Source organism: Notolepis coatsorum, assembly GCF_963971535.1.
Source record: "Notolepis coatsorum genome assembly, chromosome: 1".
Lineage (NCBI taxonomy): Eukaryota > Metazoa > Chordata > Actinopteri > Aulopiformes > Paralepididae > Notolepis > Notolepis coatsorum.
In genome coordinates this window covers 70,027,005-70,041,899 of record NC_140165.1, presented here as the reverse complement: position 1 = coordinate 70,041,899, position 14,895 = coordinate 70,027,005, and the positions used below count along the sequence as shown (strand labels likewise).

General features: G+C 47.3%; 1 protein-coding gene across 1 annotated transcript in view; it reads right to left on the bottom strand.

Annotated features, from left to right (window-relative positions):
* Nucleotides 1-12,325: 12,325 nt before the first annotated feature.
* Nucleotides 12,326-14,895, bottom strand: part of LOC311236900 (uncharacterized protein) — a gene marked incomplete at both ends in the record, with an annotated part of 8,364 nt that continues 5,794 nt past the window's right edge. Inside the window, one exon of the mRNA XM_084324700.1 lies at nucleotides 12,326-12,330. Coding sequence (XP_084180826.1) covers nucleotides 12,326-12,330 — 5 coding nt within the window. The remainder of the gene's footprint in view (nucleotides 12,331-14,895) is intronic.

Below are 14,895 nucleotides of genomic sequence, written 5' to 3'. Positions count from 1 at the left end.
TGACCACAAGCAGGAGGGGCCACTGACCACAAGCAGGAGGGGCCACTGACCACAAGCAGGAGGGTCACTGACCACAAGCAGGAGGGGTCACTGACTACAAGCAGGAGGGACACTGACCACAAGCAGGAGGGACACTGACCACAAGCAGGAGGGCCACTGTACAAGCAGGAGGGCCACTGACCACAAGCAGGAGGGGACACTGACCTTGACCTTGAGTACCATTGGTGTTGGCCCTCTTGACCTGTCTATGGCATAACTAACCTTTTGGACAAAAAATTCACAGCATTATCGTGAAGATAATTCAATAGTTCATGATGTGTGTTGAGTTGACTACAATGTTTTTTGGTTCACTATTTTTCTTTGGGTGAATTCAACGCCAAGGTCAAGGTCAGATTTATTTATAGAGCACATTTAAAAACAACCAAGGTTTACCAAAGTGCTGCACAATACAAAGTAGAAAACTACTGTAAATACAATACGCAGTACATTTTATTCAAAAGTAAAGTTGAGTCAAATTACTCAAACTGATGAACTAATAAAGATACAACACAAGATGCACAATTTAAACAAACCAAAATAGTACTGCAAACATGCAGTACTATATAACAATACAAATACAACACACAAATACAATATAAAATGCTCAGTCAAAATAGAAGTATGGATGCATTGTACTTCAATACAATGCTGAGAGATTAAATGTCAGATTCAGTTTTTATTTTTTTATTTAGTATTTGGTCATAGGCCTACTTATAACTATGTATTGACATGACATGAAGAAAGTACATAACACGATTGTGCATTGCAGTGTTGAGGTTATACATGTATTATTACACCAGGCAAAAATAATATCTTAGACCCCAGACCTGTACCCTGCGATGACAGGTCAAAATGGCTGCTGTGAAAAGGGCCTATTGACAAACCTCTGGCGATCTCAAGTCCCGCCCTTTTCTTACTCACAGACAGCCATATTAGCCGTGAATTGATGGCAAATTCAATGAAAATGTATTATTTTTATTTAGTTGTAAGCAGGTTAAGGGGTGACAGGTTAAGGGGCGACAGTGGCTCAGGAGGTAGAGCAGTCGTCTGGTAATCCGGAGGTTCCCGGTTCAATTCCCGCTCCTCCCGGGCAGCGTGTCGATGTGTCCTTGAGCAAGACACTTAACCCCTAATTGCTCCCGATGAGCAGGTCGGCACCTTGCATGGTTGCCTCCGCCATCGGTGTGTGAATGTGTGAGTGGATGGGTAAAATCATTAAAATGTGAGCAACAAATTATAAAGCGCTTTGGATAAAAGTGCTATATAAATGCAGCCATTTAAGGGGTAATATACTTGTGCAGACTGATGTGCAATTAAATCAAACTATGTAATCATTTACATAAAACTATAGACTATTTACAGATTCCATTAAATGAAAAAAGTATTTTTCCTCCATTTGACAATTTTTGTCTGCACCTAGTTCTCCTCTATGTCACTATGTGCCAAAAGATTGGTGAGAGACAAAAACATTTTCCTTCTTCTATAGTTTTCTCTTCTTGGTAAACGTATATACCTAGTCCAATGCGCACGGTACTCAATCAAATGTCAATCAAACATGAAATAATTTTGTAAATACATCAAAAATCGCAGAGGCTCGCAATGACGTACATGTTGATTCCGTTGACGTGAAGAACATTTAAATTTACTAATTTATTTAAGTGACCACTCTAGTTTTTGGACGAGAGGGCTGCTCAACGCTCATGTTCACTAATATTTCGGTCTTCAGAGGAATAATAACATGTACGAATTCAGAACCTTTGGCGTATAGTTCCCTTTTAATACCCCAAAAAGTTATCCCTTAGCAAAACAAAACCCCATCATCAGCGTATTATTCCTAGTTTGTTTACAAGGCAACGCACCACCTCAGCAATATATATATATATATATATATATGATATATATGAGGTTTATTTATAGAGAAAAGCACAGCCCCCCCCCCCCCCCCCACCCCTCTCTCTCTTCCCAAAGTATTTCTATTTTAAAAATGCATGGACCAGAGGAGGAGGCTTCAGCATGCAGCTCATATGCATGGTTGATGAGACTCTGTAGCCCTGGTCATAATAAGTGCAACCTATCCTTGTTAAAAAAAAAACAAAAAAAAAAACACTTGTGTTCAAAGATTGGTCTCACAACCTCCTGAATTATTGACGTCCAAACAGATGTTAGCCTGATGGGTGTCCTGCGATGTGTGTAGGTTGTACTCATGTACCTGTGTGTACACATCCAACTCCGTGTCCTACATAACTGATGTTTTATTCAGTGCAAAGATACTGTGTCAGTTTTGCATCTTCAATCTTTGATGTATATCTATTTCTTCTATAGTATATTACCCAGTAGTCAGACATTTACCCAGCATTAACTTGTTTTGTCTGTTGTTTTGTAGGTTGTATTATGATATATTAGATTGGATTCAAATGAATTGTCATCGTCTATATGACACAAGTACAATACAATGGAAATAAGTTGGCATCTAACCAAAGTGCAATGTAACAGTAAAGTGCATAACAATATGCAGGACAGGTGTGTAATATACAGTAATATACAGGACATGTGTGCAATATACAGTAATATGCAGGACAGGTGTGTAATATGCAGGACAGGTGTGTAATATACAGTAATATACAGGCCAAGTGTGTAATATACAGGCCAAGTGTGTAATATACAGTAATATACAGTAATATACAGGACATGTGTGCAATATACAGTAATATGCAGGACAGGTGTGTAATATGCAGGACAGGTGTGTAATATACAGTAATATACAGGACAGGTGTGTAATATGCAGGACAGGTGTGTAATATACAGTAATATACAGGCCAAGTGTGTGATATACAGGCCAAGTGTGTAATATACAGTAATATACAGTAATATACATGACATGTGTGCAATATACAGTAATATGCAGGACAGGTGTGTAATATACAGTGATATACAGTAATATATAGTAATATACAGTAATATACAGGACAGGTGTGTAATATACAGGACAGGTGTGTAATATACAGTCATATACAGGACAGGTGTGTAATATACAGGACAGGTGTGTAATATACAGTAATATACAGGACAGGGTTGAACTTCCCACCACAGTCAGGACAGTCAAAACCTGCCCAATTTTCCACTGTCGAATAAAAACACTTCTTCAATCAATATCTGAAATAAAAATTTGTTTTATTAACTACTAACCTAGTCATTTACCATTATGCCCTTTGCTACTAAGTAATCTACCTTGCCTATACTGCTACATACTATGCTAATATGTCTATACCACTGTGCACTCAAGACTGTAGCACTCAAGTTCGACACTGTTTGACGAACAATGGGAGGGCAGGCAGGCAATTGGGATTGCCAGAGTTGTACCCTTCCTGCTGACTTGTTGTACCGAACCTGTAAGTCGCTTTGGATGAAATCACTGAATGTAAATGTTACATCCGATCCCAGTGACATCACCAACTGAATGAATTAATGAATGAATGACATGTTTATCTTTGAACATGTATTCTTTACATTCCTCTAAATAAATCATAATATTATTATAATAAGCGTCAGTGGCGGCCGCCACTGGGGGGCGCTAGGGCGCCGCCCCCCCTTCAGGCCCTGCCTGGTTATATGAGAGTAGAACAAGAAAAGGTATCTTTTTGTTTTTTGTTTTATAGCCCTATAAATAATATAAACATGTTTAAAATGAATAATATTTACTCATTTTAAGTATGTTTGTATTTCCAATGCACAATATAACGTTATTATCGCAATTAAAAAACACTCGTTTTCCAGAGCAGGAAGTGACATCACGTTTTTTTTATTTTTTTTTATTTTTTCGTATTTCTCGGCCCGGGCTATACGCGATAGCGCTCTGAGTGCGCGTCACAGTTTGATCGCTGTATCCGTCACAGCCAATCAGTGCATAACGCGTTGTGCGTTGAAATATGACTATTATGTTGGAATCCGGGCCAGTAGCGTCAAGAATATCTGTAGCCGCATTTCGCGGAGACGCTCTCTGATTGGCCGACGCCAGTATTTTTTTCCGTGGCAGAATTTCACAGAGACGATCTCTGATTGGCCGAATCCAATTTCTAATGTTCCAATTCTAGCTTCTAGCTTCCTAGGTTGGTTCCTAGGTTGGTCTAGGTTGTTTGTCTTAGAGCCTGCCGTGACTGCAAGTTCTTTAGACTGTTAAGCTTAGGCACTCTTTCAAAGTTGGTTAAGGTTAGAGTTTGTCTTAGAGCATGGCGATAGAACGCCAGGTAGTTTGCAGTCTGTTCGAGCGGAAATGGACAAAGGAATGTACTTGTTGAGTGTTGTGCTAACGAGCTAACACTTGGCTAACAAGCTATATGGCGGGTTATACATGTTCAAGCTCTCCTGCCCTAGACGTTTCAACTAAACAGTGAGTGTCTCTATCTCTCTCTCTCTCTCTCTCTCTCTCTCTCTCTCTCTCTCTCTCTCTCTCTCTCTCTCTCTCTCTGTGCTTAACGTTAACGTTTGTAAATAGTTTTTTTTAGGAGCAGTACTGTTAGGCTACTGCTGGCCATTCATGAAGCGAGACATTGCTGATTGTTTATTTATTTTATAACACAAGACTATGACTACCAACTGCCTAGCCAGCCGTGTATCAATCTTGGATGCAATAATAACGTTACTTACCACACTGACTATGTCGATGGCTCATTGATTTAACTACTGCAGCTCTCTCGGATTGAAAATACGTGGATTATGGCTTGTTCAATATCGTCTATGTTTGAATGAATGAATGAATGAGAACTTTATTAACAGATTGCAGAATGGGTACAATACAGTACGGCTCAATACACACAATTGTTAAGGGGATGCAGACCAGAGAAAGACGTTTGTCTTGTTTACATCAGGGTCCCAGATTTTCGATTCATATCGATAGTTTAATAGCTAGCCTTGGCTCGTTTAACAATATGCAAAATATGTGTACAGCCCTGTACTCATACTGAAGTTATTCTTGGTATATAATAGGTCTGATTGTGTAACGAATCGATTCCACGTCGCGCTGTGTGTGAGAGAGAGAAGGAGAGAGGGAGAGATCTGCCTGTGTTTGGAGACGGGCGAGTTTTGTTTCTAACTTTTCTATTTATATTGTGTTTCAAGTTGTGAATTAGAGTCTAGACTATACTTTATTTGACTGGTTGTGTGTTGTTGTAGTAACAGCTGAGCGACTCGTTCATAAGAGCCGATTCATTGCCGTGAGCGTGAGTCGAATCGCTCACGTCTTGCCATGAGTCTTGCGTGGTACAGTACTGTACTGTACATGTTTGCAAAATATTTGGTATAGCGCCCCTAGTGGCGAAGTACCCACCGGCCGCCACTGATAAGCGTTGTCAAACAGAATAATCAGAATGAAAAAGAAATTATAAACAAAAAGTCAAGAACAATGTACTGTAGTTAGTTGACATGTTAAAAAAAGTAGTAGAGGGAAGCTAAGCGTATTGATCCCTACCCCCTTACATTTAAATGTGTTCCTCCATTCATTTTACATGATATAACATAATTTAGTATAATACATTATATAATATACATTTGACTATAGTACAAAAAGAAAAAACTTGAGTCGCTTGACAGCAGTAAATACAATACAACACTACATAACACAATATGACATAACTTCGTTTATCCGCATTACTCATCTCTATATTTCTCTAATGTGTATTTTTTAAGCTGCTTTTTAAATTGTGCAAAATGTTTACTCGTTTTGATGTTTGATTTTGATGTTTTCAGGTCACATCACCGACTGGAAGGTTTCTCTCTCTGATGTCCCGAGCTTCAGGAGAGAGCGGTGCGTGCTCAGAGGTAGTGTCTGAACTGTCCTGGGGCACAGGAAGAGCATGTGTGAATTATTCAAATAGGTGCCATTGTCCTTTAGAAATGATTTATTAAAGACACCTTCTGTTGTTTTATTCCCAGTTTCTTTCAACAACAGATTTGACATATATGACCTAAAAAGAAAATCAATGTATGACAATGGTGGGTCTAGTACCAACTCAACATGTCATTTAAATGGAGAGTTGTCTTGTTAAAGGGGCACTTCAACAAAAAACAATGTTATGTTATGTTGCAATGTTTATTTTGCACATAATCTCACACTCATCCAAAAACGCACACATGACTTTAGTTATTGAGAGTAAACACTTTTACTACCTACTATTTATTTACTACTATGCACTCAAAACACTGCAGCATCCACGTTTCAGCACTGTTTGATGAACATTGTTACTCAGCTGATAGAGTTGTACCTTTCCTGATGACTTGTCGTACAGAACTTGTAAGTCGCTTTGGATAAAAGCATTTAGCTAAATGACTAAATGTAAATGTAATAACTTTCAAACTAAAATGAACGCGTGCAAAACTTTTTTAACGTTTACCGATGCGTGTGAGCGGCGTTTTTGTTTTGTTTTTGTGAAGTGCCCCTTTAAATGTGTTCTCCATCTATAAATGGTAAAGGGTAAATGGCTGCTTTTTTATATAGCGCTTTTATCCAAAGCGCTTTACAATTTGTTCCTCACATTTTACCCGTTCACTCACACATTCACACACCGACGGCGGAGGCGACCATGCAAGGTGCCAACCTGCTCATCGGGAGCAATTAGGGGTTAAGTGTCTTGCTCAAGGACACTTCAACACGCTGCCCGGGATTGACAGACGACTGGTCTACCTCCTGAGCCACTGTCGCCCCCCTCTAACTGTGGTGAGAATAATGACACAGTGACTCCACCAGGCCTCTCACCAGGCCTCACCCCCTCTCACCAGGCCTCTCACCAGGCCTCTCACCAGGCCTCTCACCAGTAGGGTGACCAGATGCAAAAAGTCCAAAAGCAGGACAACAGTAAGATTTTGGTGGGACAAAGTGGGACAGATAGATAATGTACATTTTTTTATTATAATAACTCGTCTTCACCGAATAGATAAAGGTGAAATCAAAATAAATACAAATTAAACAATTAATTAAACAGAATTATATCTCTCCACATTCATCTTGGCACTGGCAGCCGGCTTGTTACCACCTAACATCTGTTTTAAATATTCAAACTTTATCACTTGACAGGAATGTCTTGTGTTCGATATTCCCTGTTAACACATGCAGAACTAGGGAACACTATAGGGAACAAAAATAATAATACAAATAAATTGTGTTTCTCTATAACTATGGATAACTATGGATGTAGCTTTTGTACGACCACAAAATATTTTTTTTGCAATATCTGAGTCTGGCCAAATGACAGGAGCTAGCTTGCTACCACAGTCGGCTGACCTGTATGAATGGGAGTGTTGTACAGTGTGATAGATGCTTGTTATCTCCGCTGCAGTGACCTTGTCCGTCTGGCTTAATTTTTTGGTTTAAGAAGAAACATATTCATAGATCTGGATGTTTCTTTTTGGTGAGCCACTTTCATGTGAGACTCACGTCCACTGTGGCGCTTCAAGTCGTATTCTCCTCCATGAGCAATTGAAAAACGAACTATGACACAAAACACAGAAAGCTCCCTGAGGATTGCCTGACATCGGCCTCACCCAGACAGCGCGCTAAATTACTATAACCAATCAGATCTGCGATATGAGGTAGCGTCACGACTCTCACGAGCAGAGCGCTAAATTACTACCTAACCAATCAGATCTGCGATATGAGGTAGCGACACAAGCAGAGCAATGTGTGTGGACAAGAGGCAGGTTGCTACGTTTACTGTAGGGAGGGGCTTTTAGACCAATGGTTTATTTTGCTTCGAAAAGAGGGACATCCTCTCAATATGTGGGACGCGGGACATTCGGTCAAATGGTGGGACAGTACAACCAAAAGGGGGACACCTGGTCACCCTACTCACCAGGCCTCACCAGCCCTCTCACCAGGCCTCTCACCAAGCCTCACCGGGCCTCTCACCAGGCCTCACCAGCCCTCTCACCAGGCCTCTCACCAGGCCTCACCAGCCCTCTCACCTGGCCTCTCACCAGGCCTCTCACCAAGCCTCACCAGACCTCTCACCAGGCCTCACCAGCCCTCTCACCAGCCCTCTCACCAGGCCTCTCACCAGCCCTCTCACCAGGCCTCTCACCAGGCCTCACCAGCCCTCTCACCAGGCCTCTCACCAGGCCTCTCACCAGGCCTCACCAGGCCTCACCAGGCCTCACCAGGCCTCACCAGCCCTCTCACCAGCCCTCTCACCAGGCATCACCAGGCCTCACCAGGCCTCACCCACTCTCCCCCTCTCACCAGGCCTCTCACCAGACCTCTCACCAGGCCTCTCACCAGACCTCTCACCAGGCCTCACCCCCTCTCCCCATCTCACCAGGCCTCACCCCCTCTCACCAGGCCTCACCCCCTCTCCCCCTCTCACCAGGCCTCTCACCAGGCTTCTCACCAGGCCTCTCACCAGGCTTCTCACCAGGCCTCTCACCAGACCTCTCACCAGGCCTCTCACCAGCCCTCTCACCAGGCCTCACCCCATCTCCCCCTCTCACCAGGCCTCTCACCAGGCTTCTCACCAGGCCTCTCACCAGCCCTCTCACCAGGCCTCACCCCCTCTCCCCCTCTCACCAGGCCTCTCACCAGGCCTCTCACCAGGCCTCTCACCAGGCCTCACCCCCTCTCCCCCTCTCACCAGGCCTCTCACCAGGCCTCTCACCTGGCCTCTCACCAGGCCTCACCCCCTCTCACCAGGCCTCTCATCTGGCCTCTCACCTGTCCTCTCACCAGGCCTCACCCCCTCTCACCAGGCCTCTCACCAGCCCTCTCACCAGGCCTCACCCCCTCTCACCAGGCCTCTCACCAGGCTTCTCACCAGGCCTCACCCCCTCTCACCTGGCCTCTCACCAGGCCTCACCCCCTCTCACCAGGCCTCTCACCAGGCCTCTCACCTGGCCTCTCACCAGCCCTCTCACCAGGCCTCACCCCCTCTCACCAGGCCTCTCACCAGGCCTCTCACCTGGCCTCTCACCAGCCCTCTCACCAGGCCTCACCCCCTCTCACCAGGCCTCTCACCAGGCCTCTCACCTGGCCTCTCACCAGCCCTCTCACCAGGCCTCACCCCCTCTCACCAGGCCTCTCACCAGGCTTCTCACCAGGCCTCACCCCCTCTCACCAGGCCTCTCACCAGGCCTCACCCCCTCTCACCAGGCCTCACCCCCTCACCCCCTCTCACCAGGCCTCTCACCAGGCCTCTCACCAGGCCTCACCAGCCCTCTCACCAGGCCTCACCCCCTCACCCCCTCACCCCCTCTCACCAGGCCTCTCACCAGGCCTCTCACCAGACCTCTCACCAGGCCTCTCACCAGGCCTCTCACCAGGCCTCTCGCTGCCGTCTGCAAGTGGCTAATCTTGAGTGTCCGACCCCCCAGTAAGATAACCATGGATAAATCCAAAAAAGGAAAGTCTGAGGAAAATAGAGGGTTTAATTCAGCATGGACAGATTAATTTGCTTTCACGACTAACAATGCAGGCTTACCTGTAGCCTATGCTTGATATGTGCCCTCTCACCAGGCCTCACCCCCTCTCACCAGGCCTCTCACCAGGCTTCTCACCAGGCCTCACCCCCTCTCACCTGGCCTCTCACCAGGCCTCACCCCCTCTCACCAGGCCTCTCACCAGGCCTCTCACCTGGCCTCTCACCAGCCCTCTCACCAGGCCTCACCCCCTCTCACCAGGCCTCTCACCAGGCCTCTCACCTGGCCTCTCACCAGCCCTCTCACCAGGCCTCACCCCCTCTCACCAGGCCTCTCACCAGGCCTCTCACCTGGCCTCTCACCAGCCCTCTCACCAGGCCTCACCCCCTCTCACCAGGCCTCTCACCAGGCTTCTCACCAGGCCTCACCCCCTCTCACCAGGCCTCTCACCAGGCCTCACCCCCTCTCACCAGGCCTCACCCCCTCACCCCCTCTCACCAGGCCTCTCACCAGGCCTCTCACCAGGCCTCACCAGCCCTCTCACCAGGCCTCACCCCCTCACCCCCTCACCCCCTCTCACCAGGCCTCTCACCAGGCCTCTCACCAGACCTCTCACCAGGCTTCTCACCAGGCCTCTCACCAGGCCTCTCACCAGGCCTCTCACCAGGCCTCTCACCAGGCTTCTCACCAGGCCTCTCACCAGACCTCTCACCAGGCTTCTCACCAGGCCTCTCACCAGGCCTCTCACCAGGCCTCTCACCAGGCCTCTCACCAGGCCTCTCGCTGCCGTCTGCAAGTGGCTAATCTTGAGTGTCCGACCCCCCAGTAAGATAACCATGGATAAATCCAAAAAAGGAAAGTCTGAGGAAAATAGAGGGTTTAATTCAGCATGGACAGATTAATTTGCTTTCACGACTAACAATGCAGGCTTACCTGTAGCCTATGCTTGATATGTGGTGCGAAATTTGTGAACAACGATTACTGTCATTTTGATTACTGTAGTTTGCCTGGTATGTAGCGTTGGTTAATGGCTTCCCCACCAATGTTTTACATATAAAAACGCCATTGTGCGTGCGTGCACATGTGTGTATGTGTGTGTGGGGGCCTCCACAAGAGTCTGGCCCAGAGGCCTTTGAATTCTTAATCTGGCCTTGCTCACCAGGCGTCTCACCAGGCCTCACCCCCTCTCACCAGGCGTCTCACCAGGCCTCACCCCCTCTCACCAGGCCTCTCCCCCCCCTCTCCCCCCCCTCTCACCAGGCCTCACCCCCTCTCACCAGGCCTCTCACCAGGCCTCACCCCCTCTCACCCCCCCTCTCACCAGGCCTCTCACCAGGCATCTCCCCCCCCCCCTCTCCCCCCCCCCTCTCACCAGGCCTCTCCCAGGCCTCTCACCAGGCCTCTCACCAGGCCTCTCACCAGGCCTCTCACCAGGCCTCTCACCAGGCCTCTCCCCCCCCCTCCCTCTCACCAGGCCTCACCAGGCGTCTAGTCAGGGTGATTTGGCGACTAGGATTCCTTCCTTCCTGCCCAGTGATTCCTGTTGAGTGGATCCCTGATTCACTGTAAGCTGCGGAGATTTATCTCCCTGTCTCTCTCCATCAGCAGGCCTCTCTCTCTCTCTCTCCCTCTCTCTCACTCTCCCTCTCTCTCTCTCTCTCCATCCGCAGGCCTCTCTCTCTCCCTCTCTCTCACTCTCCCTCTCTCTCTCCATCCGCAGGCCTCTCTCTCTCCCTCTCTTTCTCTCTCCCTCTCTCTCCATCCGCAGGCCTTTCTCTCTCTCCCTCTCTCTCTCTCTCCCTCTCTCTCTATCTCTCTCTCTCTCTCTCTCTCCATCCGCAGGCCTTTCTCTCTCTATCTATCTCTCTCTCCATCCGCAGGCCTCTCTCTCTCTCTCTATCTCTCTCTCTCTCCATCTCTCCCTCTCTCCCTCTCCCAGCAAGCAGGCCTCCACTGTGCGAGGAGGAGGAAGGGAGAGAGAGAGAGAGAGAGAGAGAGAGAGAGAGAGAGAGAGAGAGAGAGAGAGAGAGAGATGGGAAGGAGGGGGGGGGGGGGGTGGATTAGGTAGTTATGATGTACTGTCACTCATGCCATGACAGGCAGCTTCCTGAGCCAGTCACAGACGAGTCCCATTGATTACATGAGTCAGTCAATGTCACGGAGAAAAACCACTTGTCACTTTTTTCTTGTATCTCTTTTCGACCCCCCCCCCCCCACCGTTGGTGGTTGGCCCCCGTTTAAATACACTCCCCGGCACAGTGTCGGATAAATCACGTCAAAACATCACACACACACACACAGATCCCCGTTTCGTCCTCGTCGTCCGTAATTGCGCTATAGTCCCGTCTCCGCCATCACTCAAACCCCCCCCCCCTCCTCCAGATCCCTCCTCGACCAATTGGCTTTGACAGGGACGAGAGAAGCTGTTCCTGTCAGAACCGTTACAGCGGCGGGACGAGAGGGTGATCTTGAAGAGGTCTATCATGTCTCCACACCGGCCAACACCTCTCTCTCTCCTCTCCTCTCTCCCTCTCCTCTCTCCCTCTCCTCTCTCCCTCTCCTCTCTCCTCTCTCCCTCTCCTCTCCTCATGAGAGCATGAGGGGGGAGCGAGACGCAGCACTTCCCCCACAAGCGTTTAGAGTATAGAGACACGTTCCCTCAGTCGCCCTTTCTTCAACCAAAACCACGCCGCTGCGGCTTCGTGACGCGGCGGAGCGTGATGAGTCATCCGAGGTGCCGCTCGAACCCTCTTTCCCCTCTTTTAATGAATATTAATAACGAAACGGTGGGGCAAGAACAATAACTGTTTATCTGCCCCCTCTGTGTATGGAATAACTGTTGCTTTTTACGTGGTTCAGCGCCACATTTTCTTCATCATCTGCCCCGACTTCACACTGCGAGGCGAGAGAGAAAATCAAAACAACGTGTACTACCGTGATTCTGAATACATAAATATCGGCCACGGCGCAGTGATTAAAGGACAACGTGGCACAACGAGAGCAATAACCGTATATCAACCCCGTTATGCGGCTATGGTGGAATACTCGTACCGGACGCTGTTTTCAGGCTATATTTCCATCGTCCGCTTTCACGCTCCGTCCGCAGACATCGATCTGAGAGAGAGAGTCTGAACTCTCGGCACGCGCCGCATCGCCGCTATTTCACTTGGACTCTTTGTGATGTCACACTGCTGATGCAGTTTTTATCGTGAGAAAGCGCCGGCGCGGTGGATGACGTCCCCCCTCCCCCCCCGCGCGCGCGAGCGAGCGAGCGAGGTGAGGACGGCGTCAGCGCTGCCAAACGGGCGCTCGGAGAGAGAAAGTGGACGCTGATTCATCGCCGCCGCCGCGGCGGAGCGATGAGAGGAACACGCATCTCTCATCGCCTTAACACGTACCGGCGCGCGGGGTGCATTAACGCCCAGTGAGAGAGAGAGAGAGAGAGAGAGAGAGAGAGAGAGAGAGAGAGAGAGAGAGAGAGAGAGAGAGAGAGAGAGAGAGAGAGAGAGAGAGAGAGAGAGACCAAGGGCCTGCCAAAAGGGTGTGGATTTGACTGGATTCTGCATGGTACAGCGTTTTCGCCACTCTCGTCGCGGCTGCAAGAGCCAAAACTTCATAATAACATTACAATGTAAATCAAGAGTCAACAGAGAGAGACAGAGAGACAGAGAGAGAGAGAGAGAGAGAGAGAGAGAGAGAGAGAGAGAGAGAGAGAGGGAGAGAGAGAGAGAGAGAGAGAGAGAGAGAGAGAGAGAGAGAGAGAGAGAACGAGAAGAGAAAAAAAACCAAAACATAATGCACACAGTAAATCCCAAAATCAAAACTCAGCATGCGTTCTTTTTTTTCTAAATGCACCGCTGTCATAAAAGCGTTGCCATCGACAAATGGTTGGTGGGGAAAGGTCAATAGTTAATTGAATAATCTATCACCTTGGGATGGTGAGAGTGTACCCGCGCTATGCAATCAATGACAGAAGCATTAAAAGGTCAGTCCGCCGAGCGCCATGATAAGTCACCTGTTTAATGTTTTCTTTGTTTATAAAGAGTCCGAGCGTCGGCTGTCAGGGAGAGAGAGAGAGAGAGAGAGAGAGACGCACCGGTAAGTAACAACCAACCACCTCACCATTGACCCCAGGACTGTTGAGCATAACACAACAGCACTACCACCACTACAACCACCACCACTAACACTACCACCACCACCACCACCACCACTACCACCACCATCACCACCACCACTACCACTACTACCACTACCACCACCACCACCACCACCACCACCACCACCACTACCACCACCACTACCACTACCACCACTACAACCACCACCACCATCACCAACAACAATTGCTTAGTACAATGTACTGTTATGTACCTCAAATAAAACTGTTGTGGCACTAGCAATGCTACTCTCTCCACCTTCAAAAAGAAAAAAGCAAGAGCACAACATATTTTTCTATTTACTATTATAATACAGTTAACCACTCTCTCTTGTAAGGGCCTTTCTTTTTCTTTGTTTTATCCCTCTCTCCTCCACCCTTTCTTTTTCTTCCACTGTCCATCTTGACATCAACGTTAATTGACTTTCGCTCTACTGTATCTCTCCCGAGTCCCTCACAACCCCCTCCAATGTACAGTAAAAATGACCAAGTATGGTCTTGTCAATATTCCAATGTACAGTGTTGCTTGTACAGTTGTACAGTGTCCCCCACCCACCTCTCCTACCCAACCTCCCCCCCCACCCACCCAACCACCTCCAATGTACAGTACCCCCCCCCCCACCTACCCAACCTCTTCCAATGTACAGTTTCTACGTCAAATGTATATACTTCTTTTCTGGACTCTTTTCGTATCACAAACAGTACTGTATTTGCAAATCTGGTATGTGATAAATGTATAGATGTAGCAGTACTGTCTATCTGTATGTCATATATGTTACGATGAATAAAAAATGGGGGACCCTGATGTAAACAAGACGAAAGTCTTTCTCTGGTCTGCATCCCCTTAACAATTGTATGCATTGAGCTGTACTGTACTGTACCCATTCTGCAATCTGTTAATAAAGTTTTCAATCAATCAATCAATCAATCAACCTGGCTCATTGCCTGGCTGTTATTCTGCATCTGAGTGCCGTCTGCCATTCCATTCGCCGCCTCCGCTGTCAATCAGTTGTATCACCTGGTCCCGCCTCCACCAATCACAAGCGGCAGCACGGCTCCATTGTGATCCGCGTGAGGGAGAGAGTCAGATAGTTCTCCAACTCTGCCGCAGACAGTGAAATCCTGGTTGTTCCCCACCCACCTAGGTTATCTAACTATCGCGCCGCGCCGCCGCCACAACTAGAAACAATGGCCTGGCAAAATAAATAAATAATAATAATAATTTTATTTATTCATTTTTTTTATATAATTTTTATTTTTTTTAATCTGTGCAGGCCAGGCCACCGGGAAAACTCTCGGTG